The sequence below is a fragment of the Pungitius pungitius genome, chromosome 9 (genome assembly GCF_949316345.1).
Source record: "Pungitius pungitius chromosome 9, fPunPun2.1, whole genome shotgun sequence".
Lineage (NCBI taxonomy): Eukaryota > Metazoa > Chordata > Actinopteri > Perciformes > Gasterosteidae > Pungitius > Pungitius pungitius.
In genome coordinates this window covers 11,204,438-11,230,097 of record NC_084908.1, presented here as the reverse complement: position 1 = coordinate 11,230,097, position 25,660 = coordinate 11,204,438, and the positions used below count along the sequence as shown (strand labels likewise).

Sequence of the window (25,660 nt, the reverse complement as noted above, 5' to 3'; positions counted from 1 at the left end):
GGCCGTCTCAGAAACGCCATTGTTTGGTCCACATGGACCGCCAAAGTGAAAAATAAGGAACGTTTCTTGTAATAACTTCAATACTCATCAGTAACAGTAGTGCCACAACTATAGAAAGAGAAGGTAATTATGTAGGCTTTAAGCATGTGTTACTACCTCCTGTATCTCCATGCCATAAGAGAAGATGTTGAGCTCCTCCAAAGCAACCATGGAAAGCTCCTCTTTATTTAGGGGGATCCCCATTACAGACTCCAGTGTCTTCCAGTGTTCTGGCTTCATATTTGGGTTAAGTAGAGCAGTGATCACATGTAGCTGAAGGAAAAACATGAACATTATCTAGATGGCGTCATAAAGATGTAGTCAACAACAACTTCAATTATTGAAGTGGCTTTGTTCGATAGCATGCTAAAATTATTTTTTTTTAGTAATGCCACACACTATACACAATACAACCCACCCTCTCTTTTGTGACTTCGACCTTCTCCTTAAGAATTGGCACAACGTTGTTGAGTGGCAGGCCTTTTTCCAGCTGGTTGACGTATTTGCTATATGTTGTGACCTGTGAGCTGAACTGCTCAAGATCAAGCACATCAAGAGTGCTCTGTGGATGGGTGTAAATGGAAGGACACAGTCAAACTTAAAAGAAGGAAAGAGGAAAAGCTGAAAAGGTGTCTGTGCATAAACGTGTCTAGACCTATAGATACAGTGTGTTGAGTACTACTCACCTCCGTCCATTCATCTGATAAAGAGTCCCATTTCTCTAGACAGTCCCACAGCAGTTGTTTCAGTCGAAACTCAGCAATTTCCTCATCCAGGGCATCAAATTTGGTGACCTCCATCTTTATTGATCAGAAGATCAAGAGGGAGGGGGCAGTGAGTTGACCTGGGTAAATAGGCTTGTTTGCTGCAAAGTTTAAAATAAAATGTCCAAAAAACCTAGTTTGAAATTGAATTTTTTTCAACTTGATTTGGGACATGTTTTTTGCTAGAATTATTTTGAATTACTGAAGGATCCTAAAAATACTACATCACCTTGAATTGCTTTTGGTAGGAGGTGTAGGCGTGTGCCCGGGCCTGCAGTTCATCTATGGAAATTTTGACCTCCCCAAGCAGCAGCCGGACTTTGGAGGAATCTGCATTGATGTCAAGGAGGTCCTGTGCACAAGAAACCAAAAAGTAAAAATAGATGGAAGACATATTGATACACTTTGAGTCAACCAAACTATTGCTAATGGAAAAATTGATAAAACATATCCACGTACCTGTGATTTTAGCTTGATAGTCTGGAGGTCATGGTTAAGCTCATTAATTTCTTTCTGCAGCGAGCTGCCGAGCTTCTCCATGGTGGAGTCCCTCTTAAATTCTGCCTCAATAATGCTGCTGAGCAAGGAGTCAATGTCGACGTGCACTGAGGCAAAACCCACCATATCATTACATGACAGTGGAATAGAGTACATTTTAGTCAGACTGTACATCTGAGATATTGTCTCCTGCTCTGCTTTAAGCCCAGTAACCTGGTAAAATGGAGGCAGAGTAGTAGAACAGTCAAATGAGAGAGGATACTGGATGATGAGTGTACTGTGAGATTAACTTTGTTGGTTTTGTTACAAACACTTGTGACTGCAAGAGAAACTGCTGTTACTGTTAAAAGTGTGTCTTACCCTCTTCTGAATCTCATCCAGGAATGTGACGGAGTTGGCTAACTCAGCTATGGTGGAGGCACGGGACACAAGTTTATACTGGGCGTCACAAATCTCAGCCAGGAGAGCATCTAGCTTCTTCCTAGCCTGCATGGGAACTATCTCGTTCATGACCTGGAACAGACGTTAAAAACAATGAACAATGACTCCTACATGCTCCATCAATGTTTTTGCAGTTGCGCTAATATCCTGTTGACAGAACTGATTTTCTCCCAAGATTTTCCCTCACTGAGACCCTGGACCTTGCTTATGTTTTCACTTCAGTGAGATTGTATCAATCCATGGTCAAAACGCTTAGAAACTCGCCATAAACTGATATGACTTGTCCGTTTGCACATTGCTGGTCCTCACCTGTATTTGGCGGGGTTGGGAATACACAAGCCTCTCTTTGAGCTGTGTTTTGTCCACAAGCAGCAAGCCGAGGTGCCTTTTCTGTTGAATGGCTGTGGCATCCTTATGCACACTGCGCTGTAACTTCAGTGCTGTTTCAAAAAAGGACACATCTGTGAAGTAAAGAAATTAACATACAGCAGTTTAAAAGAACCATCTTTGGACACACAGATAACAGAGTGTAAAGTTTCAACAATTGATGACTTAATGCCAAAACAGTTTTACAGTTTCTTTTTGGCAAACATATAAAGAAACATGGGAAACTAAAGGACGCAAGCACTGGACCCTAAAAGAAAAGAAACTAGCTGCAATGGACTTGCATAGTAGGGTTTCATCTTCTGAAAGTACAAATTATGAATTCTATACATGTTTGTAATCTTTAGGGCTGCAACAACGAATCGATGAAATCGATTAGAATCGATTATTAAAAGCGTTGGCAACGAATTTCATTATCGATTCGTTGTGTCGCGCGACTATTATCTTTGAGTTTTAAAAGAAAGTTGCGCGCGCCGCGCAGAGCTGGGGAAAAAAAAGTTGAGCGCTCGCGCAGCAGAACATCGGAGAGACCCGTACTACTGTTCTGAAACATGCGGAGGAAGAGAAGCCAATGCGATCTAAATATTTCACACTGAAATGGGGGGTGCGGGTCCTAGCGGGCAACGGGGGGGGGGGGGGGGGGGGTGCTGCGGTTTTCTTTGCAGCGCCAGTAGTTTTACGTTCTAATCGCCGCGCTCGACTTCAAGGTGTAACCTTTATTATTGTTCGGTCTGAAACAGCGCGCCCAGTGACGGGTGGTGCAGCAATATTGATGTCCGGGTGGAAATCAGGAGAAAGGTCGGTCCGGGATATTTTCGGGAGGGGCTTTGAAATTCGGGAGGGTTGACATGTCTGATTGTAAGATATGCAAAAGCGACATGGCCTGGCACGGGAGCACCACGGCAATGATTCATGATTTTGTGCCTAATATATTTAATTTGGCGGCTGTAAAGTATACATCATGCGATGTGTGTATGTTTTTTGTGTTAGTCCATTTTATTTGCTTACTTAGGGATGTTCAAGGAGCAATCTGTTAGTGCAAAAGATATTTAGGAAGTGCACAGTCAGTTCTATTTTTCAATAAAGGGTTGGAAATGAATGTTTTTACACTTTTTTTTTTTTTTTATCCGATTCATCGATTAATCGAACAAAAAATCGACAGATGAATCGATTAATAAAATAATCGTTAGTTGCAGCTCTAGTAATCTTGCCTTTACACTTTGGCAAAAGGTGCACAAAAGTTGCACACATTTTGTTGTGTATTCCTTTGGTGCATAATGACCATAAATATTTCTTGAGACCTTGATTTTTGTTATAAAAATGATCCAAAATCCTCAAATATATATAAAAAAGGTACCTTGTGGAGGTTTTGATAACTTGTAGCGCTATATGGAGCCATTCTTTCCACCAGTGACACATTTAGTTTGCATCATGCATGCACATACGAACACTTGTCTTGTGCAACATGAGGATTATGTGATAAAACATTCCTGCTTTGATGATAGCACATCAACAATTGTGCCCTACAATTGAAGTTAGAAACACAGAATTTTAATTTAATTGGGTGCCTTTAAAAGGTAAGAGGGGTCTTTGTATTTATTTAGAAGACTTTACAAAAGGTACAGGCCTGGGATTTAATGTGGGTCCTATATACTATATATATGTGTCGGATGTGGGATCTGTAATAACAATGTTTATGTTGATGTAAATTGCATCACCGTGATTCTTTTGCAGGATTTCATCCCGATTCAGACTCTCGTACTCTTTATAGAACATACGAAAACGCTCAAATGTGTCCGAGTACACTTTTGCTGCGTCAAAGGCAAACTGGAATGATTCCTGTAGGGAGAAACAATTCAGACCCAGACATATACAGTACCATAACGTCAAGAGATATCAACCAATGCAAAGTAAAAGCTAACCTTGATTTTCTGGATCATTCTGAGAAGTAGGCTATCATTCTTCAAGATCCATTCCAAACTAGGGCCATGTTCAGTTTGTTTTTCAAAATTCTAAAAGTTAACAAACGGATAGAGAAACTCATGTATAGAATACATCACAGAGTAAAATCTGGTAATACCATTATATTTTTAAAATATGTATCACACTAACATTCAGAACACTGAATATACACGTCAGGGCTATCAGGTGGAGGTTTGACCTCAATGCCTTTACCTCAATGCCTTCAGGTGATATCAAAGTCATTAAATCAGGATCTTCTGTAAGCATATTCACGGTCATCAGTGTTTTCCCAAACGATCCAATGATCTCAGCAATAGTTTTCTGTGAGATTTCAAAGAGACACTGTAAGGTATTAAATGGGTAATGAATAGAGTAAAGCGTAACGGTTTGTAACAAATTGGAAAACTAACGTGAAAGTCCTCCTCAGAGGGTTTGTAGGTCAAGGCATTTGGGTCCATCATCAGCTCAGTGATGAACACAGGCAGACAGCAGTGAGTTTTCGACTATGACACATAAACACACACTGACCCAAACTGAACACTGGTATGTACAGTATGTGCTTGAAAACCCACTTGATAGATATTGCCATGGTTTTACTGGAAATAATCCAATAATAATACTGAAACAATCCTCTACCTTCTGACTCATGAGTTCTTCAGAAGGGTCCCCCTCAGAGCTTCGGCTCCAGCTCTGAATAACAGCAATGCTGGGCGTTTGACGTACGTGCTCTTGGAACACAGCCAGTAGTTTGGCCACTGAACTCGCGACTACGGTTTGTAAGGTGTTAATAACCAAATAGTCAACCAGACGGATGAAGCTGGGGAGGTGAGGGGCAGAGATGGTTTGGACTGGGTTAATTAGATAGTGTGTTTCACAGGCCTTTTTCACAGCAAACGTTTCGATGTGTCACAAAGGAGACAGTCTTTGTTATAACATTTCCAATAGTTCTGTTCAATGAAATTAGTGCCCCAGTAAGCCATGACAATGAACTGGAATTCAGCCACAATTCATTATGCTTTGTACAACTGTATATTTTCACCGGGATTTTCAAGAGCAGGTATTTCTGGCACACAAATAGAGATTAATTAGTAAAAAGAGCACAAAAAAATGGAGGGCGACTTACCAGATTTTCCGTTTGTATTGAGATGTGATTCTTGCAAGATCTTCCCATTCTGTGACGTCCTCTGTGACACAGAAAGCCTACTATAAATCTTCCAACATTATGGTCTAGCCATTTACACGCCAGCGTTTTCAAATGCTTAGTGTGTATGTACCGAAATTCACAAGATTGAAGGCTTGAAGTTTTATGGCGTAGTTTTGGCATGCACAAACGGTCACCTCCTTCACCAGGTCTTGAAACTTCCTCAAGTCACTCAACACCTGATAATAATGAATGAATAAGGGGAATGAGCAGCTGAGGAGGCCCACTTAACATCTGTCCAGAAAAGTATAATTGTGTACATATAGTTAGTACCTCCTGTAGTTGTTTGGACTGGATGTCCTGGAACTCCTTAAGTGTGTAAGTGTGTTTTTTCTCTATGTGACACAGGCTTGTGTCACCACCAATTTGATTACACATTTTCCTGATGTCTAGCAGTGCACAATGTAGACACTGTTTGACATATACAAATGTTAGTTAATTAAAACATTGTTGTAAATTTGTAAAATATGTTTGGCTCAGTTACCGTTTACAGAGTGTAATATTCCATATTTAAAATTAATACACATTAAAAGATCCAGACCTTTAATTATACGCACTCTTACTTACCGGTTCCACATAAAACAAGCAGCGTTGGAGGGACCTCCTGGCCATTTCCGTCTTCTTGGCTCGAACTTTGAAGCGCCAAACATGGAAAGCTTTATACTTTTTGAAGTTGTAAAACCAGGGGATGCGGATAAGCTTTGAGTAATTGTTGTACTCCCATTCCCATTGCTCGCGGGTTACAAAGTCAACCTTTTTCCTATCCACTGATACCACACCATCCTGACTTATAAGGGTGAATTGATCCTTATTGTGCTCAATAACTTTCAATTCAGAGGGGGTGTCCAACTTTACAATGCTCTTAAGGGAAAAGGGCCAAGTGGGTACAGTAGAGGTTGGCACCACATTCTGGGACATCTGAGAAGAGACACAATGAAAAAGAAATTTCCTACAGAACTTTTTCAAAGTCAATAAACAATTGGGGATTTAACAAAATGTCTTTGTCAAGCTTCTGCCTAAAGAGTCTTATGTATCCGAGACCATTTTGACTTTGCACTACATTTTGTTACAGGTTAATGAGAGCAACAGATGAGCCTAGAAACCTGAACAATTCGCCATTTTAGGTGAAGAGAGACAGAGAAATCTGTCCATCACACACTATATGGACATTTTTCAAGCAATAATTATTCTCTTGTGAAACATGTCCGTCACTGACCTTGGTACTGTATTTCAGAGGAGGGTGGTGAACAGGCAATTTTCCACGCCTCACGGGTGGCTGCTTTGTTTGATAAGATGAAGGCAACGGAGTGTCCCAGCCTGGAAAAAACATCTGCTCATCGTCTTTTAAGTGATGCATGCTGGGTTGTTTCCCTTTTACACGTCTTTTCAGCACAGCCTAGATAAAGCGAAACAGCAAAATCTCCAAAAGTCTCACATTGACATATTGTAGCATAACTACTTTTTGATTGGGCAAAGGAGGAGCTAAGCATATTTTACCAAAACTCACCTGTGTCTCTTGAACAAGTGGGGTTCTTGGTAAGTGGTCGGTTGAGCTCGGTTGTGTAGCAGTAGTCGCCCTTTGTTCAGCTCCTGTAAGTCGTTTCAGAAGACGACTCGCCTTCTCCTGATTCTTTATTAGCCGCATCGCAAACTGCAAAAAAACATACACACCACAATGAATCACTGTCGAACCATAAATATATCTAAAAGATAAACAAATACCCCCACGGCCCGAATTAAATGTTTTTTTCTGCAGTGACATGAGATTATCACCATTCATTACCATAGAGTGCTTTTTGTTAGGCTGTTAGTAGACAGTTATTTAGGCAGAAATAATCAGACTTATTTCTGTTTGATGTACTATCCCTGAACCCAGGACTCGGCACAAGACCTACAGCGCGTCTCTGCCATTATTACAACTGAAATGTGTTATTTTATATTTCTGAAGTAACTGTATGACAAGGTAATATTCTGATAAAGTCCATAGGATGGACATTTTTCAAGCTATAATTATTCTCTTGTGAAACATGTCCGTCACTGACCAGAGGAGGGAGGTAATCAGTCAATTTTCCACGCCTCACGGGTGGCTGCTTTGTTTGATCAGATGAAGGCAACGGAGTGTCCAAGCCTAGAAAAAAAATCTGCTCGCCGTCTTTTAAGTGATGCATGCTGGGATGTTTCTCTTTTACACGTCTTTTCAGCACAGCCTAGATAAAGCGAAACAGTAAAATCTCCAAAAGTCTCACATTGACATATTGTAGCATAACCAGTTTTTGATTGGGCAAAGGAGGAGCTAAGCATATTTTAAAAATAAAAACACACTCACACACACCACAATGAATCACTGTCGAACCATAAATATATCAAAAAGATAAACAAATACCCCCACGGCCCTAATTAACTGTTTTTTGTGCATTAAAGTGAGATTATCACCATTCATTACCATAGAGTGCTTTTTGTTAGGCTGTTAGTAGACAGTTATTTAGGCAGAAATAATCAGACTTATTTCTGTTTGATGTACTTTCCCTGAACCCAGGACTGAGGACAAGACCCACAACCCGTCTCTGCCATTATTACAACTGAAATTTGTTATTTTATATATTTCTGAAGTAACTGTATGACATGGCAATATTCTGATAAAGTCCATAGAATGGACATTTTTCAAGCAATAATTATTCTCATGTGAAACATGTCCATCACTGACCAGAGGAGGGAGGTGAACAGGCAATTTTCCACGCCTCACGGGTGGCTGCTTTGTTTGACAAGATGAAGGCAACTGAGTGTCCCAGCCCGGAAAAAGCATCCGCTCACGATCTTTTAATTGACGGATGCTGGCTGGTTTCGCTTTTATACGTCTTTTCAGCACAGCCTAGATAAAGCGAATACAGCAAAATCTCCAAAAGTCTCACATTGACATATTGTAGCATAACTACTTTTTTATTGGGCAAAGGAGGAGCTAAGCATATTTTGCCAAGACTCACCTGTGTCTCTTGAACGAGTGGGGTTCTTGGTAAGTTGTCGTCGGAGCTCGGTTGTTCAGGAAACCGCAGCCGTTCTGGGACAGTTTGTCAATTGCAATTTAAGTTAACCACAGAGAATGAATACGATAACTAACTCTCTTCCCGTAGCAAGCTCAGATACCATCACCTGTTGAGGGGGGCACCGTGTGGTAGAGTTTGCCAGTTTTCAAAGTTTAATGTGACAGCATATTAAGATCCTTGCAAGTATGACTGATGGTAGTTGTAATTGGTTGAATCATTTTGATTAAAATAAATCATTTTAAGATAACGTCAGCTGTTACTTAAAGACGTTCAGGCAGTGGAGTAAAATATAATAGTCAAAAGTTTGGTCACATCTATGCATATATGTAACGTATGTATATATATACTGTATTTACGTGTGACTTTTCCCAAACAGCGACACACTGAGCTTGTTTTAGGAAGTGCCATTGCTGCAGCCCCCAATTGGTTTGTTCTTTCACCCGAGACAAGATGGTTAAACAATAGAACACTTATGCGACTGAGAAAACGTTTAGAGAAATCTTAAAGCGGAGGGTGGGCCTACCTCTGGAGCCCTGTTCTTCACGGGAGCCCTGTCCTTCACGGGAGCCCTGTCCTTCACGGGAGCCCTGTCCTTCACGGGAGCCCAGTCCCTCACGGGAGCCCAGTCCCTCACTGGAGCCCTGTCCTTCACGGGAGCCCAGTCCCTCACGGGAGCCCAGTCCCTCACTGGAGCCCTGTCCCTCACTGGAGCCCAGTCCCTCACTGGAGCCCTGTCCCTCACTGGAGCCCTGTCCTTTACTGGAGCCCTGTCCCTCACTGGAGCCCTGTCCTTCACGGGAGCCCAGTCCCTCACGGGAGCCCAGTCCCTCACTGGAGCCCTGTCCTTTACTGGAGCCCTGTCCCTCACTGGAGCCCTGTCCTTTACTGGAGCCCTGTCCCCCACTGGAGCCCTGTCCCTTACGGGAGCCCTGTCCTTCACTGGAGCCCGGTGGAGGGGCCTTCGGAGCTGCACGGTCCCACGCCATGGCTTAGCTACTGTATCCTCACCAGCTCGGAGGCGGAGAAGTTGGGAACTAAAGGCGAGGACCCAGTGAGTACAAGACGTAATTTCAACGTTGAAATACGTTTGAAATCGGGTTGAAATGAGGTCTGAACGTCTAAGACCTCATTTCAATGGCTTTTCAACCGGCCAAAAAGTGTGTGAAACATCAACGTGCTAGAAAAACGTACATTTCTTGATAATGTGTCATATTGTAAGATAAGGTTGAAAGAGAGACGATATTATCATTAAGATTATCATAATAATGAATTAACTGGTCGACGAAATTTGGTTTACGCAAATACATGATTTCAACACATTTAATATTTTTCTTAAAACGTCATAAATATAGAACTACAGACTGTGTGTCGTTAAAAATATGGGTGTTAACGCTAACTAGCAACTCTGCTAGATGTGAGCAGAGTTGCTATTGTATTACTTAAATTGCTGTTAATGATAAAGTTTTCAAACATCCCAAAAAATTAAAAACATGCCTACCGTATCAAGTATTAACTAATTTCCCTAATTTCTGTAACGTTAGTAACCTGTCGGTGAATAGTGCTCTCTACGACAGAAACAGTGGACCGGTCAGTTGAAAACTAAGGCCGTTGAGTCTGTACCTCTTAACGGACAGACTAACGCTTCGTTCATTGGGAGAAAATGGAAGATTTAAGTAACATATCTTAACGTATTCCTCAACTATTGAACGAACAGACCCATTTAATAACACAAATTAAATTGAACGTACGTAACGTTAATGACGTAAGTTTACCATTGGAAAACTGGACAGCCGTTAGCTTGGACAGCCGTTAGCTAACATTCGTTAACTTAACCGCCTAATTGTTGATTATTTCCCTAAAATTACTAATTAAATATGAAAAAAGATTAATTTCTGCAAAGTCAGGTTTTTACTTAACTAACGTAGCGTATAACACTTAACGTTTAACTTAAGTTTCAGTTAACGTTATTTTCGACTTGCAAACATCCCTATAATATAAAAACATGCCTACCGTATTACGTTTTCGGCGCTGATGAAATGTTTCGCTATGGCTTTTAAGCGCACGCCAATGTGACTTACCTTCATACAACTATTTATGACGTTAACGCTAGTAGCAAACGTTAATAGGATTTGCTGACTCGTTTAGGGTATCCTAACAACACAATCCTCTCCCGGCATGCAATACATCTCGGCCGTTTGACAAGCGCACATATGTTTAAAACCGAAGGCATAGGATTTACATTCAGCAGATATTTCTGCAAAAACCAACAGGGATATTTATTTATTTTGTAGTTGTAGCAGTTTGTTACAAATGCAAATATAAATCACTAAAGTTGACACATTAGTGCATGAAAATTGCCATCTAAGAACCACATCACAGACAACCCCCATTGTTGTCTTATGTATTTGGCAAACCTTGTGATATCGTATTTAAAAAAACAAGCTCTAAACACACTGAGCTACATATTCATTCCACCATAGCAACAGTCGCTGTTATAAAGTCTCTGGGTCCACCAATGCTGCTCTTCTTCGCTGGGGCGCTAACATAGTCAGCTGTTAGGATGAAAGAACAAACACAACAGTACAATTAATTAATGAGTTGAGTCAGTTTTAAATTAGGTAAAATACACATATCCATGTAAGAGTTGAGAGTATCTCATACCTGTTGTGTAGCAGTAGTCGCCTTTTGTTCAGCTTGTGTAAGTCGTTTTTGAAGACGACTCGCCTTCTCCTGATGCTCTTCTACCTGCCTCTCATACTGACACACACACACACACACACACACGCACACACAAACGCACACACACCACAATGAATTACTGTCAAACCATAAATATATCTAAAAGATAAACAAATACACCCATGGCCCTAATTAACTGTTTGTGCATTGAAGTGAGATTCATTACCATAGTGCTTTTTGTTAGGCTGTTAGTAGATAGTTATTTAGGCAGAAATAATCAGACTTATTTCTGTTTGATGTACTGTCCCTAAATCCAGGACTGAGGACAAGACCCTCTACCATTATTACAACCGAAATGTGTTTTTTCATATTTCTGAAGTAACTGTATGACAAGGCAATATTCTGGATGGACTGCATTCTTTTTAAATAACTGCCCTAGTGTCTTTGTGACACCGCTTGATGCTGCTCGGTACTTCTGATGCTGTAACCTTCTAGTAAAGTGCCTCCTGTTCGTGGAGCTACTTTTCCGGGCACACTGTTCCAAATGTAAAAGATTGTTGTCCTACATTGCAGGACAAACATCCAACATTTATTTTTACAAGACCAGAATTATCCATCCGAATGACTCATCATTTTATCTCCCTTTCACACCTCACATCTGACTGAAAGTCTCGCTGCATGCTTGTTTGTGTGCATGCGTGGGTTACACAAACCTCAGCAACCGTATTGTGGTAAGTTTCAAGCTGCATTTCCAGCTTGTGGGAACACTGCTTCTGCCGATTCAGCTCTCCTCTGAAATAGACATAAAGAGATAAACTATTTCATCAAAAGTGAAAAATACATAAATGCTTTTTAAAAAGCACTTTTTTTTCTTCACGTTTCAATGTTCACCTCTTTCCATCACATCTCAGTGGGAGATAGCTGTTGCTGAAGGCAAAACAAGTGGTAAGTCAATTCCTTTTTAACTGTGATCTTTGGTGCTTCACTTCAGCTGTTGCTTTGTCTTTTATCCAGTCTAAGTGATAGAACTGATACAATAAAAAATGATTCTTAGGAAGTAGCAGAAGAATGTATTGAATTGCACTTTTTGTAGTGAATATTCTTGTACATTTAAACATATTGGGACTCATAACAGTTTTGGTGCCATCTTCTGTCAGAGCTCTATCCTCTAGTTTCCATTCTACTGGTTATCATTATGCAGGGTTTTATTGGAATAGAAATCTATTGCTCAGCCAGCCAGTGGTTTTTGTGCACCACAATCCTTGAAATGTATCTGCAAACGGAAAACATATCACACTGACATGTTTTATTAAGCCTCAAGCCCATTTCTCTTTTTCTCTCCATATTTTGATAATGTTAAAACAATCTTTGCAAGTTCTTACTTGAGGCCGGTGATTTTAGTCTCATAGGCAGATACAAGGTTCTTGGCCTCTTCTTTCCAGCGCTGGGTACTTTTTTGCTGTGCTTGAAGAAGGCGCGTCAGATCAGCCCTGGAGTTTTGACTGCTTTCCTCCAGCTCCTGCACGCGTGCATCAAGTCCCTGCTCCTTAAGGTCGTACTCCTGCTCCATCTGTAGGAGCTAGAGGGACACCAGCAGAGGGAGGTTGGGTGTTTAAGGTCATCTCGCTGGTCCAAAATAATTTTGGTAGATGAAGAACATCTTCAACAATCTTGTTGAATCTAATTAAAATGAATTAAGGTGCAACCATTGCATAATATTATCTCCTATTATGTACCAGGACATAATATTATTACATTATCAGTCTGACAACTTTGAAACTCAACGTATCACCTTCTTTGAGTTATATATTTTTTGTCTGTGTTAACCTAAATGGGTGATTGGCTGATCAAAGATACATATTTTCTCCCACTCTTCTTAAAGCGATAGAGCAGGTGTTTTGAAGTGTAGTTGCGTGAAGTACTAATCCAATGTGTAACCTGCCATAGATGGTGGTCAGCACACCCACAGCTGGGTGAGACAGACCAGCAGCACGGGGAGCAAAGCAATGAACTGATTCACACTTTATTATTTTTGCAAGGGATCTGAACTGAACATGAAACTTGTTCTTGCTCTCTAAAAGCCACAATAATAACTGAAATGACCCTTTGTACAAACCTTCCGTTCTGTGTAGTATTTACAGACCGTGTGGCAAAATGATAAAGAGTCCTTGTGAGTACCATGCTTTTAAATACAGACTCGTGTAGATGCATTAATAACTTCATACCCTTATTGAAGTGGTTGATTACAGTGCAGTAGGTGTCTGGTGCAAGTGGCTGTTTTTCCGCTCCACTACGTTTGAGTGCCTGAAGAATGCAATATAGAACTTTTTAAGTCCTCTCTTTATTAAAGGGCAATAGTAACTGTTATTCCCCTTTAGCCTGATTTCCATCCTCTGATCCCCTTATGTTCTTTCCATTAACCCATTTCTTCCATCCTTCCTGTTAATGATTCTAATGGGCCAGCACACCAGTGCCTTGGAGAGTCACTTCCTTCCCCTTTATTTATTTATTTACACAAATCAAAAGGAACCCTTTCCTTGCATATCCGGGGGAAAGCCCCTCTTGCTCCGTTTCTCTTCCATCGATCCTGAGGTTACCTGTTGTTTGGCCTTCCTTTGGACCAGCAGCAGAGCCTTGCGCATCTCATCCATCTCCTTGTGGAGCTGCATGTTCTCCCGTTGCAGCTGGAGCCGCTCCTCGCTGACACCGACGCAGTCGTCCCGGGCTGCAGCCAGAGAGCCCTGCAGCCGCCGCACTTCCTCCTGGCACCGGAGCAACTCCTCACTGTAGCTGTGACACCAGCACAGATGGATCAACAAAGTAGGAAGAGAGAGAGAGAGAGAGAGAGAGAGAGAGAGATATATCCATGTCTTTTGGCAGCGACGTGGGCACCTACCCCTGCTGTTGTGTGTGTTGTGAGGATGAGGGAAGGAATGGAGTAACGGTGGAGTGCTTAACTTCCTGACAAGAATTTGCTTAGGTTGAACTAGTGAAGAACAAATACAATCCTAAGCTACACTTACTCCATCTCTATCTTTTTCAGTTTGTTCTGTGTGCTTTGCAGAGTGAGGCTTATGTCTTCCTTTATCCTCTCTGCATCCAGACACCTTTGGTGAAGGGCATCCATCCTCCTGAACTCTGGCTCGGCTCTGCCGTCCTTATAAACCTAAAACCAAAATGATTTTTACCATCAGAACAATCAAACACTATCAGAAATCACGAGTTTAGTTCAGCAGCTTCTTGCTTGTAGTTTCACTGATACTTTAATAGATACCTTCTCCAGCTCCTCCTCTACAGCTTTTCTCTCCCGCAGGGACTTTTCAATCTGAGACTCTTTATCTGCACACTCCTAGAGAGAAGTGGAGGGTGAGGATGAGCAAAACACCTGAGGAGCCAGGTGGAGATTGCCAAAAGGATTTCATGTAAGGTTGAAATGAATGTATCCTTAACAGGCCAGGTCCTTACCAGCTGCAGCGCAGACAGCTCTTCGGCCATACGGTTAATTTGAGAGTTGCACTGCTTACGCACATTATCCACCTGTTGAATACAAAGTAATGCGGTTCCAAAATGGAAAATGACTGCTGGGATCTGGGCAGCGCGATCACTTTGCAATTTTATACGTCAGACAGGAACTTTTAACAGATGAAAAAAGGCCAAGGAGAAAAGTTGTGGAGTTAGCTGTTTAAGTTAAGTCAAAACACTGTTTGGGTAATAATTAAAATGACCTCAAAAAGGACCAATCAATTACACTCAGTCTGTGAGGATTCACTTATGCTGATATATATTTTTGGGTTTTCCATTGTGTCAACCAAGAACTTTTACCTTTAATGCTAAAGATCTGGGGCTGTAGAGTGTATGACAAGTGGCAGATTGCAACCAACTGGGGCTTGTGTGCCAAGCAGGAAGGACATCTACTGTGACCGGAGCAAAAAGATGAACCTTCAAAAGGCCTTATCCAGTTCACAAAAAGCTGGCTCTGTAAAAATGACCCTCTCCATATTTATATAAGAAACCTGCTCGCTTAAAGATGACAAACCGACATCAATTCTGTGTGTATCCTTGACAGGTACTAGACTTTTGTACAACACATTTAATTCATAACAAAACATCTGCAAAGAAAGTGTTTGACACAGTCATCCATATTTCTTTTCCTTTTCCTTGGAATGGTTTCCATGTTGTATTTTTTGGCACATTATATTAACCATAAATCCATCTGCTGCATGTGTCCCTCCCTCCCGCATACACAAGCGTTTTTGTGTGGGCACAAGATACTAATGTTGAATTGCATGGGAAGGCAAAATTCTTTAGCAAAAGTTAAGGACAGAACCTAGTACATAGCGTTCATTTTTGGGTGACAATGTTCCAAACAAGCTGGGTTAATGGATAAGTCTTGATTCACTTTTACTTGGGGAAATTCAGACCCTCATGCTTAGTTGCTTAAAAAGGTAAGTTTGATGTGACACTACAAACCTAAGAAGTTTTAGGATTCCTTCCCAATGTTACATACTTGTGTCAAGTGAAGATGAGGGGAATGGAAGATTAACGATAAAAACGTGCCTCACTTTTACTGCAATATTTAACCTCAACCTCTAACTCCAAAAGAATACGTCCTGGAAGTTAAAAAAGGCAAATTCAACGAAAGTGGCCCTAATTTAGAGAAAGTCAAACACATCATCAGTGACTCTCTTAAATAGCATCATTTGTTGAAGGCCAGCCAGGGACTAAGATGACAGCCAGAGCTGCAGTCATACTAGGCTTCATTAACAGGATTAAACAGTTTATGGGCTCGACGAAGAAGACCCATTAACTGAGCATTAATCACCATGTCCCCGACCGAGGTTGGGCAGAGGAAAAGAGCAGCGCTTTGCTTTTGGCTTCGTACATCAGTGAAGTTAAAGGTTGTGGCTCCGTGTTGGAGTAATCATGAATCAGAAATTGTAAGTTTTTACAGATATTCTTTGATAATTTTAGACTGGAGTTGGCACCAAATCTCTCGACATTATCATCTGCTTTTAATTCTGCTGCAATGCATTTGGTGTTAAAAGCACATTTTACCCCGGCAAATTGAATTTAGAAACTTTTGGAGAACAAGCCTATTGCACAGGGCTGACATTATTTCCCAGAGTTACTATTTAAACGTCTAAAGAAGCCAAACAGGTCGCACAGACATTCAGTAAGCCCGCACCTCTTTTCTAGTGCGGACTGCGGCATCCTGGATCAACTGTTTGATGGCCTCCTTTGTCTTCTCGAGCTCCTCTGTCTTCTGCTTCTCTCTTAACAGGGCCTGAAGGGAGAGGATGAAGACAGGCGCAGCATACATTTCAGTGTGCAAAGTTCTAAAGTGCACGCAGAGCTTCACAGCTTCAGATTGAGAGTAAGGCTTGTTCTGGGAAAAAAAAATATATATATATATATATGTATATATTACAGGCAAGGGTTAGAGACTGGAAGGAAGCGACAGAGAGTGACGGCAGTCACCTGGTCCTTCTGCAATGCAGCCTCTTCAGCCACCTGAACACTCTCTCGGACTTTGGCCAGGGCCTCATACTTCTCCTCTTCCAGAGTGGTACAATGTGACTGGAGTTCCCCCACCTTTCTTTCCCACACAGCTTGATCTCTGCGAACTGCCTCAGCCTCATGAGATGCAGCTTTTAGTCTGGAAGAGGAGAAAAACGAGTGAGTACCAGCAGCAAGGGAAAAGACAGGGAACTGCTTGGCTCGGCGGCACTGTCATTTTGATGTTATACTCTGTGACTTCTTTAAAGATTCTGACATCTCACTGCTTCCAGAAGCTCGGTAACAGTTTTCTTTGTTATGCAATAGTTTTTGGGCTACCGCTATATATTTCAAGTCAAATGGAGAAAAAAATGAATGTGGTGTGATCATGTCTAGTGAGGAATTTGTAAAATATGCTGAAATTTTAATACTTATGCAGTTTTCTCACCTCATCCAAATGTGCATGTCACAGTGGTGAATTCATTTTACAAACTCTGCTACTGAAAGGGAAAGTGGCAAAGAAACGGTTTCACTTGTCTCCCCTCAAAAGAAGAATGGCAACAAGAAGGAAGTTCGCGCCTTGGTATAACTCTCAAACCCGGAACCTAAAGCAAACTGTGCGGAAACTTGAGCGGTTATGGCGTTCCACCAAATCAGAAGGATCTAGGCTAACTTGGCAAGACAGCGTTAAAACATATAAGAAGGCTCTCCGTAACGCAAGAGCATCCTATTACTCATCATTAATCGAGAAAAAAAAAAAACAACTCCAGGTTTCTCTTCAGCACTGTAGCCAGACTGACAGAGAGTCACAGCGCTGTCGAGCCGTGTATTCCTGTGGACCTCAGTAGTAACGACTTTATGAACTTCTTCAATAATAAGATTCTGACTATCAAAGAGAAAATTGATGGTCTACTACCCCCAACCGGAGCCAACCCGTCCGCGGATGTAGGATCCTTGGATGCAGCCGTGGGCCCTGATACCTACTTGGATGGTTTCTCTTCCATCAACCTTGATCAACTGACTTCTACAATTTTGAAATCCAACTCTTCCACTTGTCTCCTGGATCCGATTCCAACTAAGCTGCTTAAGGAAGTTTTTCCGTTAATTAGCACATCCCTACTGGATATTATGAATCTGTCTTTGTTGACAGGACATGTACCACAGTCCTTCAAGGTAGCTGTAATTAAACCTCTTCTGAAGAAACCTACTCTAGCTTCAGAGGTGTTGGCTAACTACAGACCCATCTCTAATCTTCCCTTCCTCGCTAAGATCCTGGAGAAATCTGTCGCGAATCAATTATGTGACTTTCTACAAAACAATGCTTTGTTCGAGGATTTCCAGTCAGGATTTCGAATGCATCACAGCACAGAAACGGCACTGGTGAAAATTACAAATGATCTTCTACTTGCATCGGACCAAGGACTTGTCTCTTTTCTTGTATTGCTGGACCTCAGTGCTGCATTTGACACCATCGATCACCGTATCCTGCTGCAGAGACTGGAACACTTGATTGGCATCAAAGGAACTGCACTCAGCTGGTTTAAATCTTATTTATCGGATCGATCCCAGTTTGTGTTTGTGAACGGTGAATCATCGAGGACCACGAATGTTGGTCACGGAGTCCCACAAGGTTCTGTGCTTGGACCGATTCTATTTACCCTGTACATGCTTCCTTTGGGCGACGTTATCAGAAAACACCGCATAAACTTCCATTGTTATGCAGACGATACTCAACTGTATCTATCGATCAAGCCAGAAGACACCAACCAACTTGTTAGACTTCAGGACTGTCTTGGAGACATCAAAACTTGGATGACCTGCAACTTCCTGATGTTAAACTCGGAAAAAACGGAAGTTATCATGATAGGCCCAGAGCGCCTTCGAATTGCTCTGGTATCCAACAGCACCGTCAGAAATCTTGGAGTTCTCTTCGACCAGGATATGTCCTTCAACTCTCATATAAAGAAGACTTCAAGGACTGCCTTTTTTCATCTACGGAATATATCAAAAATCAGGAACTTCCTGTCTCAAAGTGATGCAGAAAAACTAGTTCATGCATTTGTTACTTCTAGACTGGATTACTGTAATTCTTTGTTATCAGGCTGCTCTTGTAAATCGCTTAAACCTCTCCAACTGATTCAGAATGCTGCAGCACGTGTATTAACAAGAACTAAGAAATGGGATCATATAACTCCTGTATTAACTTCTCTGCACTGGCTTCCTGTTAAATCAAGAATAGAATTTAAGGTACTTCTCCCCACCTACAAGGCACTTGCTGGTGAGGCACCGTCTTATCTTAAAGAGCTTGTTACACCGTATTGTCCTACAAGGCATCTACGCTCCATAGATGCTGGGCTACTTGTGGTTCCTAGAGTTTTAAAAAGTAGGATGGGGCCCAGAGCCTTCAGTTATCAAGCTCCTCTTTTGTGGAACCAGCTTCCACTTTCAGTCTGGGGGGCAGACTCGGTCAGTTCATTTAAGATAAAGCTTAAAACGTTCCTCTTTGATATTGCTTATAGTTAGGGCTGGCTCAGGTTAGCCTGGACCAGCCCTTAGTTAAGCTGCTCTAGGCTTAGACTGCCGGGGGACTTCTTAGGACACACCGAGCCCCTCTCTCACTCTCACTCTCTCCTCCCACAATCATCCATGCTTTATTAATGTACATCACTAATTAAGCTTCTTTCCGGGAGTTTTTTGTGCTTTCTCGCCTAGCAGGTCTCCGTGGATCATAGTTTCGTGCGGACCCCGGTTCTGACTCCTGGCTCATGGCTCTGCTGACACCTGCTGCTGCCATCATCATTACTTTAAATATGATTCATATTACTGTCATCAAAAACCAACATCTTTCTGCTCTCCCTCCCCAAAGAAGCCTCTGTGGATGGTGGTTCGATCTGATGGAGGTTGTCCCTGCAGTGGTCCTGCCGTACACCTCTTCTGCTACTTGCAATTACTTGTATCATTTCAGTTAGAGAAATTGAATGTATTGTACATCTTTTACATTGTTGATTCTGTACACATGACATCCATTGCAGTCTGTCCATCCCGGGAGAGGGATCCCTCCTCTGACGTTCTCCCTAAGGTTTCTTCCCTTTTTTCCCCATTGAAGGGTTTTTTCATATTTTGGGGAGTTTTTCCTGTGCCGATGTGAGGGTTTCGGGACAGAGGATGTTGCATGTGTACAGACTGTAAAGCCCTCTGAGGCAAATTTGTAATTTGCGATTTTGGGCTATACAAAATAAAATGAATTGAATTGAATTGAACTTGTGCTCACCTGGCCTCTTGCTGGCTCAAGGCCGCCTGAAGTTGTTGGAGTCGCCTGTCTGCTGCTTCCTCTCTGCCCCGAGCGTCCACCACATCTTCTGCCTGAATGCATACGCACACATTTAGTTGGCTCTTAATTAACTGGATAATTTTTTTCAAATCATAAACCATGACAATCGGTGACCACGACAGCCCAAGTGAAGTGAAATCCTAATAACTGTTATTTTGTTTAATAAACAGAATCAACTCATGTTTCAACTGTATTAGAAATCTATTCAGTCCTACTACAGCCAAAAAAATAAATAAACGTTTTTTTATTAGGGTTAAGACAGTTCAAAAAGTATGCACACTACTAAATCATACAATATAGTTAAAGATGGCTCCGCAGAAGCCAACCAGGGTCTGCTGAGAGTATGTGGTTTGATTTTACCTTTGTATCGACGGAGAAGGAAATAACATACTGGATCTTTCTCACCCGTCTCTGCATTTGGCCCTGCACATTTTGTAGCAAGTTGGTCATCTCCTCCACTCTGGCTGTGGAAGTCCTCAGCTCAGCCTTTGCCTGCCTACACCGGGAGGACACAGAGTAAACAAGACTTCAAGTGCATGACACAGAATTCTGACTGCCATCTTGCATTTGAGTTATGAGGTCATTACACGCAATGAGTGAATTTTTATCCTTTATTTTTATCAGGTGGATTGAATTACCTTTGTACAGAATGGTGGTAGCCGATTTCTATCTTGTAACCGGGTGCTGGATGCAGCTTTATATTTAATGACCTACATTAGTGCTATCAGACAACAAAAAAGCAAACAATTCTTTTCTCTATGTCTACACACTAAATAGAGGTGAAGGCCTTATGTGCTCATAAAATATAATGCACATTTCAATATTTTGGAACATATGTTGAAGTTGCTTTCCCAGCACTTAAAAGTCCACAACTGATTGTTGTCTAACGGTTCAAAGTTCCCTCAAAGAGAGCATTCACAAAGCAAGAAAGCTGACAGAAGCCATTTTGAATATCTGATGGATTCCGTTACCTGAGCTGGCCCTGCAGCACCTCCATCTCCGTGCTCTGCTCCGTCAGCGTCTTCAGAAACTGCTGATTAGTCTGTGTGTGGCAACAAAGACAAGACTGCCATTTGTGTGGCATGGTTTTTTCGACTTTGTCCAGCCCTTTTCGAGCCAAGCTAGAGGATCATCTTATGTGTCAGTAATGGCTACAAATCATCCGCTCTTACATACAGTGACTAAAGTATGCTGCCTGTATGAGGAGTCACGAGACGTAAAGCCTGGGGCTCGCCCTCTCATCAAATATGCACCAGAGGGATATACTATTACCCTCTGTTCACACTGTATTTTGAAGTAAGCACAGGGCTTGCATGGCGATCTGTGTTCATGTAGTGTACTTAAATAAATATATGAACAACATGAACCTGCACTTGGACTCTAAATGTATTGATATGTGACTGTGTGTGGGAGATAGACAGAGTGTGAGACTAATGCATAACAGTTTGTGTTAAGAGGATTACCAAGGGAGCAAACAGTCCATCGCATACCACGACAGTTGTGGGTAACTACCACGCAATGGTTTGGAGAACCAAATCACTTAGTTGCAAGATGAATTATTAGAGCAGCGTTCATTTTGTGCCGCATTTCAATCCCACGGCTAATTAGGAGGCCATCATTTAACAAGCTTTTAATTAACCATCACTTACTGATTCCAGCTTCTGATTGGCCACTTGAAGTTTGTGAGCGTGCTGCTGGAACTGAACAAGCTGATCCTGTGAAAGGAAAAGAAAGAGGCATTCAATGAAAGTTGACTGCTTGCAATTACCTCATGCTTACGGTATATAAAGTATTATCTGAGGACAAGCTAATCTAATTAACCTTATTTGTATGATAATGGCTCTATCTACTGGCAAAACACTTGCATGTTTAAGCCAACATACTGAACCTTGAGCTGCTGCCTCTGAGTATCATGGATCTGTCCATCGGAGATGTTCTTCTGGTAGGTCTGTTGGAGGAGGTCCAGCTCTTGGGCTGTAGTCTGCCACAGCTCCATGGCCTGCAACCGCTCCTTCACAATATATGCACACGCAGTTCTAAACACATTCACAAGCATTGATGCAGATCAAAAAAGAACTGCTCGTGGATGTTTTTCTTTTGGTTAATTTGGTTCATCAAGTTAGTTAGTTTAAATACTGTGATAAAGCTACTGTAGCTCAAGTGAAAAACGCTGAGCATGTGACTCAATAATGCCAGTTTTTACTTGAACTTTGGCTTAAATGCATTGCATTTGGTACAATAACTGGAAGCAGAGGGAAAAACTCAACAACAGTTGGGCCCAGTGGCTTTGACCTTTTCATTTACTGGGGACTCGCTCAGCGCTTTTTAATTCAGTTAGTGTGTGTGTGTGTGTGTGTGTGTGTGTGTGTGTTCTACACTAGTGCAGCAACCTAACTCGTATATACAGTAGACAGCAACTAAATTTGACCTTATTCTACATATGTGTTTAGTCGTACGCAGACCTGATCAAACAGCTGGACCTGTTCTTGGAGGTTTCGGATGGCCGTTTCCTCGTCCATCGTGCCGCCCTCCGCTCCTGAGGCCGCAGGCAGGGCATGAAGCTGCTTCTCAACAGACTCCCTGAGCTCTGCATGTAGCCTGGCAAAGTTGCAGGTTAATATTGATAAAGGGTGACTTATACAAATAAACGATACAAGCAATTGTAAAAAAAACTACAACCGGTCACTACATCTGACCAAATAAACTATTTGGCTGCAATCCGAAGGTCAAAGTGCCTGATTATCAAGCAAACTAACATTAGTCCCAGAGTAACTGAAATGTATAATAACTATAGATCTATATCTTTCATTCTTTAAAAATTTGTGCCATGACAGAAAAGCTTGGTTGACGTTGACCGATGTGGTAAAGATTGCTTCTACTTCCTCTAGTGTATCGCCTCACTATACTTTACAACCAGTGGACATCTTCCTACCTTTCGTTCTCCTCAACAACCCTCTCCAACTTCACTTTGACATCTGACATCAACCCCTGTGGATTTAAACAAGAAGACCAGCACTGAGTTATTAATTAGTTATGACATTTGAGGGCACCTGTAACAGAATCCAAGGCCCGATTTGCTGATTTGGAAAAGTTATGTTAAGTGTAGAAGGAGAAAATATATATTTGTTCAACCAACAAATCTGTCTTGGTATCAGTGTTTTTACCTGAAGTTGCACTGAATCTGGCAAATGTTGTATTGTCAAACCTAATATGCATTGGCAATGCAATGTTTGCACCTTAAATAATTAATATTGACATATTATTCATGAAATATATTACCACCTTCTCTCACTGTACTTTCCAACTCTACAACATTTGATGATGAACTGTCTAAACCCAATCTCCATCCCACCTTAACTGGGAGACATTGAAAAAAACAATTTTTTCATGATACCTGGCTGACATAAACGGCATGTTACATATTTGTTCAAATCCCAATTTAAATTCAAACCAGCTACAAGGCCAATCAAATTTAATGTCAAGCTTTTTGTGGATCAAAGAGATTACTCTGAATGAGTTTAATGAGATGGTTTAGCTTTGTTTGGAATTGTTGTAATGCATTCAGCAAAAAGCAGCATCAGTTTATATTGGGATCAAACCTTTTGCTTTGGGAAGACATTCATCCCCGGTTCTTAAAGTTGTGCCATGCTATTCCTAAATGCCAGTAAAGATTGCAGATCTATCCGCCAAGGTTGCAGAATTGCAAAAAGTGTACTTTTCTTACAGTTGTATAATTGATCTCTATTATTATTTTACAGTGTTATGGTTTTAAAGGTCTGAGAATATTTGAAAGGGATATCAGACTAACCCAGCTATTCTGATTTTACTATACAATACTATTTTTAAAAAAGGTACTGAGTACCAGAATGTAATTACAAACTCAATACACAAAGAAACTGAAAAATGTGGCTTTAAAGGGATTTGTCCTTGATAGGCGGAGTAATGCATGTGGTATTTCTGGGTTTGTTTGAATTAAAGACTATTCATTTACCATATTGAGATGATGTTAAGAAATTTAATTTATTACTGTGTGAGTCCCAGGATACTGAAGGATATTGAGTCATTCATTATTATATCTCCGAGATAGCGTCCTAATATTTAACATGCTTGTACAATATTTCATTTGGCTGTAGGAATTGAATTTGTGTGTCATTGTTTGAGTCTTTTCTTTCACCTGGTATCGCTGCAGCTGTTCAGTCATTTCACCCATGTGCTGATCATACTCCACTATCAGAGGAGCCATTATACTGTAACACAGATGGAGGAAGCATGTCACTTGTGTCAAAAGCACTTGCTGTCCGGTGCACACATATCCACTGACAATTTTTGTCTCTCTGCCTTGGAACAAGAATTTGTTGGCAGCCATATAGGAAATCATTTTATTGCTCCTGACCTCCTATCGGAAATCCAGGGTGAAGGAAACTCTTCCCGTCTTGCTTCCTCAGGCTGATGAGCAGAGATGCCAGAGATGAGTTAGCATGGAGTGTCCAGTTGTAAATACTTAAAGTAAATATTAATCAAATTGTCCTTTATATATGGGGCATCTTTTCAAATAATTTCTACACAATGTAAAAGTATTTTGAAAACTTTTTACTGAAAGTACAAATAAATGTGCCAAGTCAGTTTATTTAGTTTCAGTAACCAATATCTTTTTACCGCAGATGGTGTTGACTGAGTGCGGTGTCCATACTGGTACTGACTGAGAACAGCATTGAGTCTGTGAACTGACAAAACACACACAAGTTGCTCCTCTATTACATTTACATAACAAACCAAAATATGGTATGAATAAATGGAGGGATAGGCCTACACAATTGTTTGTAACATCATTTTTTTAATGCAATTTATACTTAAATTGCATTTGTGTGAGAGTTAATTTAAGGGGTTTTTAAATTTGACTTTTTTGGTCAGCTCAAATCACTCATTTGACAAAACATGATTATCCAAATACTATCAATTCACAATTATATGTGGGTGTGTTTATCACATTGCACAATAAAATCCCATATCTAACCTTTCATGGTTCAAGCACACATAAGCTATACGACACTTAATGAATGCAGAACAACAGTCCTGACAAGAGCCTTATTGTGGTGTCTGGGTGTGCTGGACTGTGACATCCAATTACAGAACAGTCATGTATGGATCATTTTGAGACCTTTAGAAGTTTTAGAAAAGATAGGCCATTAGTGAGCTTGTCATGAAGGAAAAATCATGATGCTTTTTGTATTAATTTAGAACCATACGGCAGTCTATTACAAGTCACTGCATCCCCCAGACTAACCCAGACTCTTGGTTCATAATACCTTGATCACGTAAGAACTCAACCTCTGCTTCCATGACTGAAGTCGATGTCTGGCGTTAGACGCAATCAAAACGGCTTGTAAATTAACCGATAACTTCCGGGTTGTTATCAAAGTTATTATAGAATCAGATACAATAATTGTGTCAACCGATATTTAGGCAAAAGTTATATGCGGGTGTCCTTTAAACACAAAGCCGCTAAATATGACGTTTACGCTCGCTATGGCTACCCTGTGCTTGTAACGTTAGTTAGCATTAGCTGTGGCAGCTAATCAATCTCAGCTAAACCTCCATGGCTAACTTGACGTCATGGTCTGTGAAACAAATAGCTAACTTAAAAAACAAAACGTTACGGAGAAAGACGTCACTTATCGGTTGCAGAACTACATATAGAAGACCATATTTTTTAAATGAATATTCGCTGGCGCCGTCCGTGTTGAAACAAACAAACAACAGCCAATGGAAAGGGGGATGAGCACCCGATAAAAGGTTCCGTCGCTACGACCGGAAGTGGAAAGTG

The 25,660-nt window shown here is 41.1% G+C and overlaps 2 protein-coding genes across 3 annotated transcripts; both read right to left on the bottom strand.

Annotated features, from left to right (window-relative positions):
* Window positions 1–109: 109 nt before the first annotated feature.
* On the bottom strand, window positions 110–4,066 carry LOC119217747 (dynein axonemal heavy chain 6-like). The gene is made up of 9 exons (XM_037471634.2): window positions 4,049–4,066; window positions 3,845–3,965; window positions 2,052–2,182; window positions 1,662–1,814; window positions 1,263–1,514; window positions 1,033–1,155; window positions 726–839; window positions 458–601; window positions 110–312 (listed from the first exon to the last, which is right to left on the bottom strand). Exons 1-9 carry the CDS (start codon window positions 4,064–4,066, stop codon window positions 139–141), a joined length of 1,230 nt encoding a protein of 409 aa, XP_037327531.2. The 3' UTR covers window positions 110–138.
* A 6,529-nt stretch (window positions 4,067–10,595) lies between these two features.
* sclt1 (sodium channel and clathrin linker 1) lies at window positions 10,596–25,604 on the bottom strand. 2 transcript variants are annotated; one of them, XM_037471576.2, is made up of 21 exons: window positions 25,143–25,604; window positions 24,493–24,560; window positions 24,230–24,282; window positions 24,011–24,083; window positions 22,769–22,824; window positions 22,299–22,434; window positions 21,725–21,847; window positions 21,486–21,551; window positions 20,808–20,878; window positions 20,242–20,332; window positions 19,777–19,868; window positions 16,488–16,665; window positions 16,195–16,293; window positions 14,475–14,546; window positions 14,284–14,358; window positions 14,033–14,175; window positions 13,607–13,799; window positions 12,392–12,588; window positions 11,723–11,801; window positions 10,992–11,087; window positions 10,596–10,882 (listed from the first exon to the last, which is right to left on the bottom strand). In XM_037471576.2, exons 1-21 carry the CDS (start codon window positions 25,174–25,176, stop codon window positions 10,823–10,825), a joined length of 2,055 nt encoding a protein of 684 aa, XP_037327473.2. In that variant the 5' UTR covers window positions 25,177–25,604; the 3' UTR covers window positions 10,596–10,822. The 2 variants fall into 2 exon arrangements, with proteins under 2 accessions (XP_037327473.2, XP_037327474.2); XM_037471577.2 differs by lacking the exons at window positions 11,723–11,801; window positions 12,392–12,588 and having other exon boundaries at window positions 16,195–16,395.
* Between the last annotated feature and the right edge of the window lie 56 nt (window positions 25,605–25,660).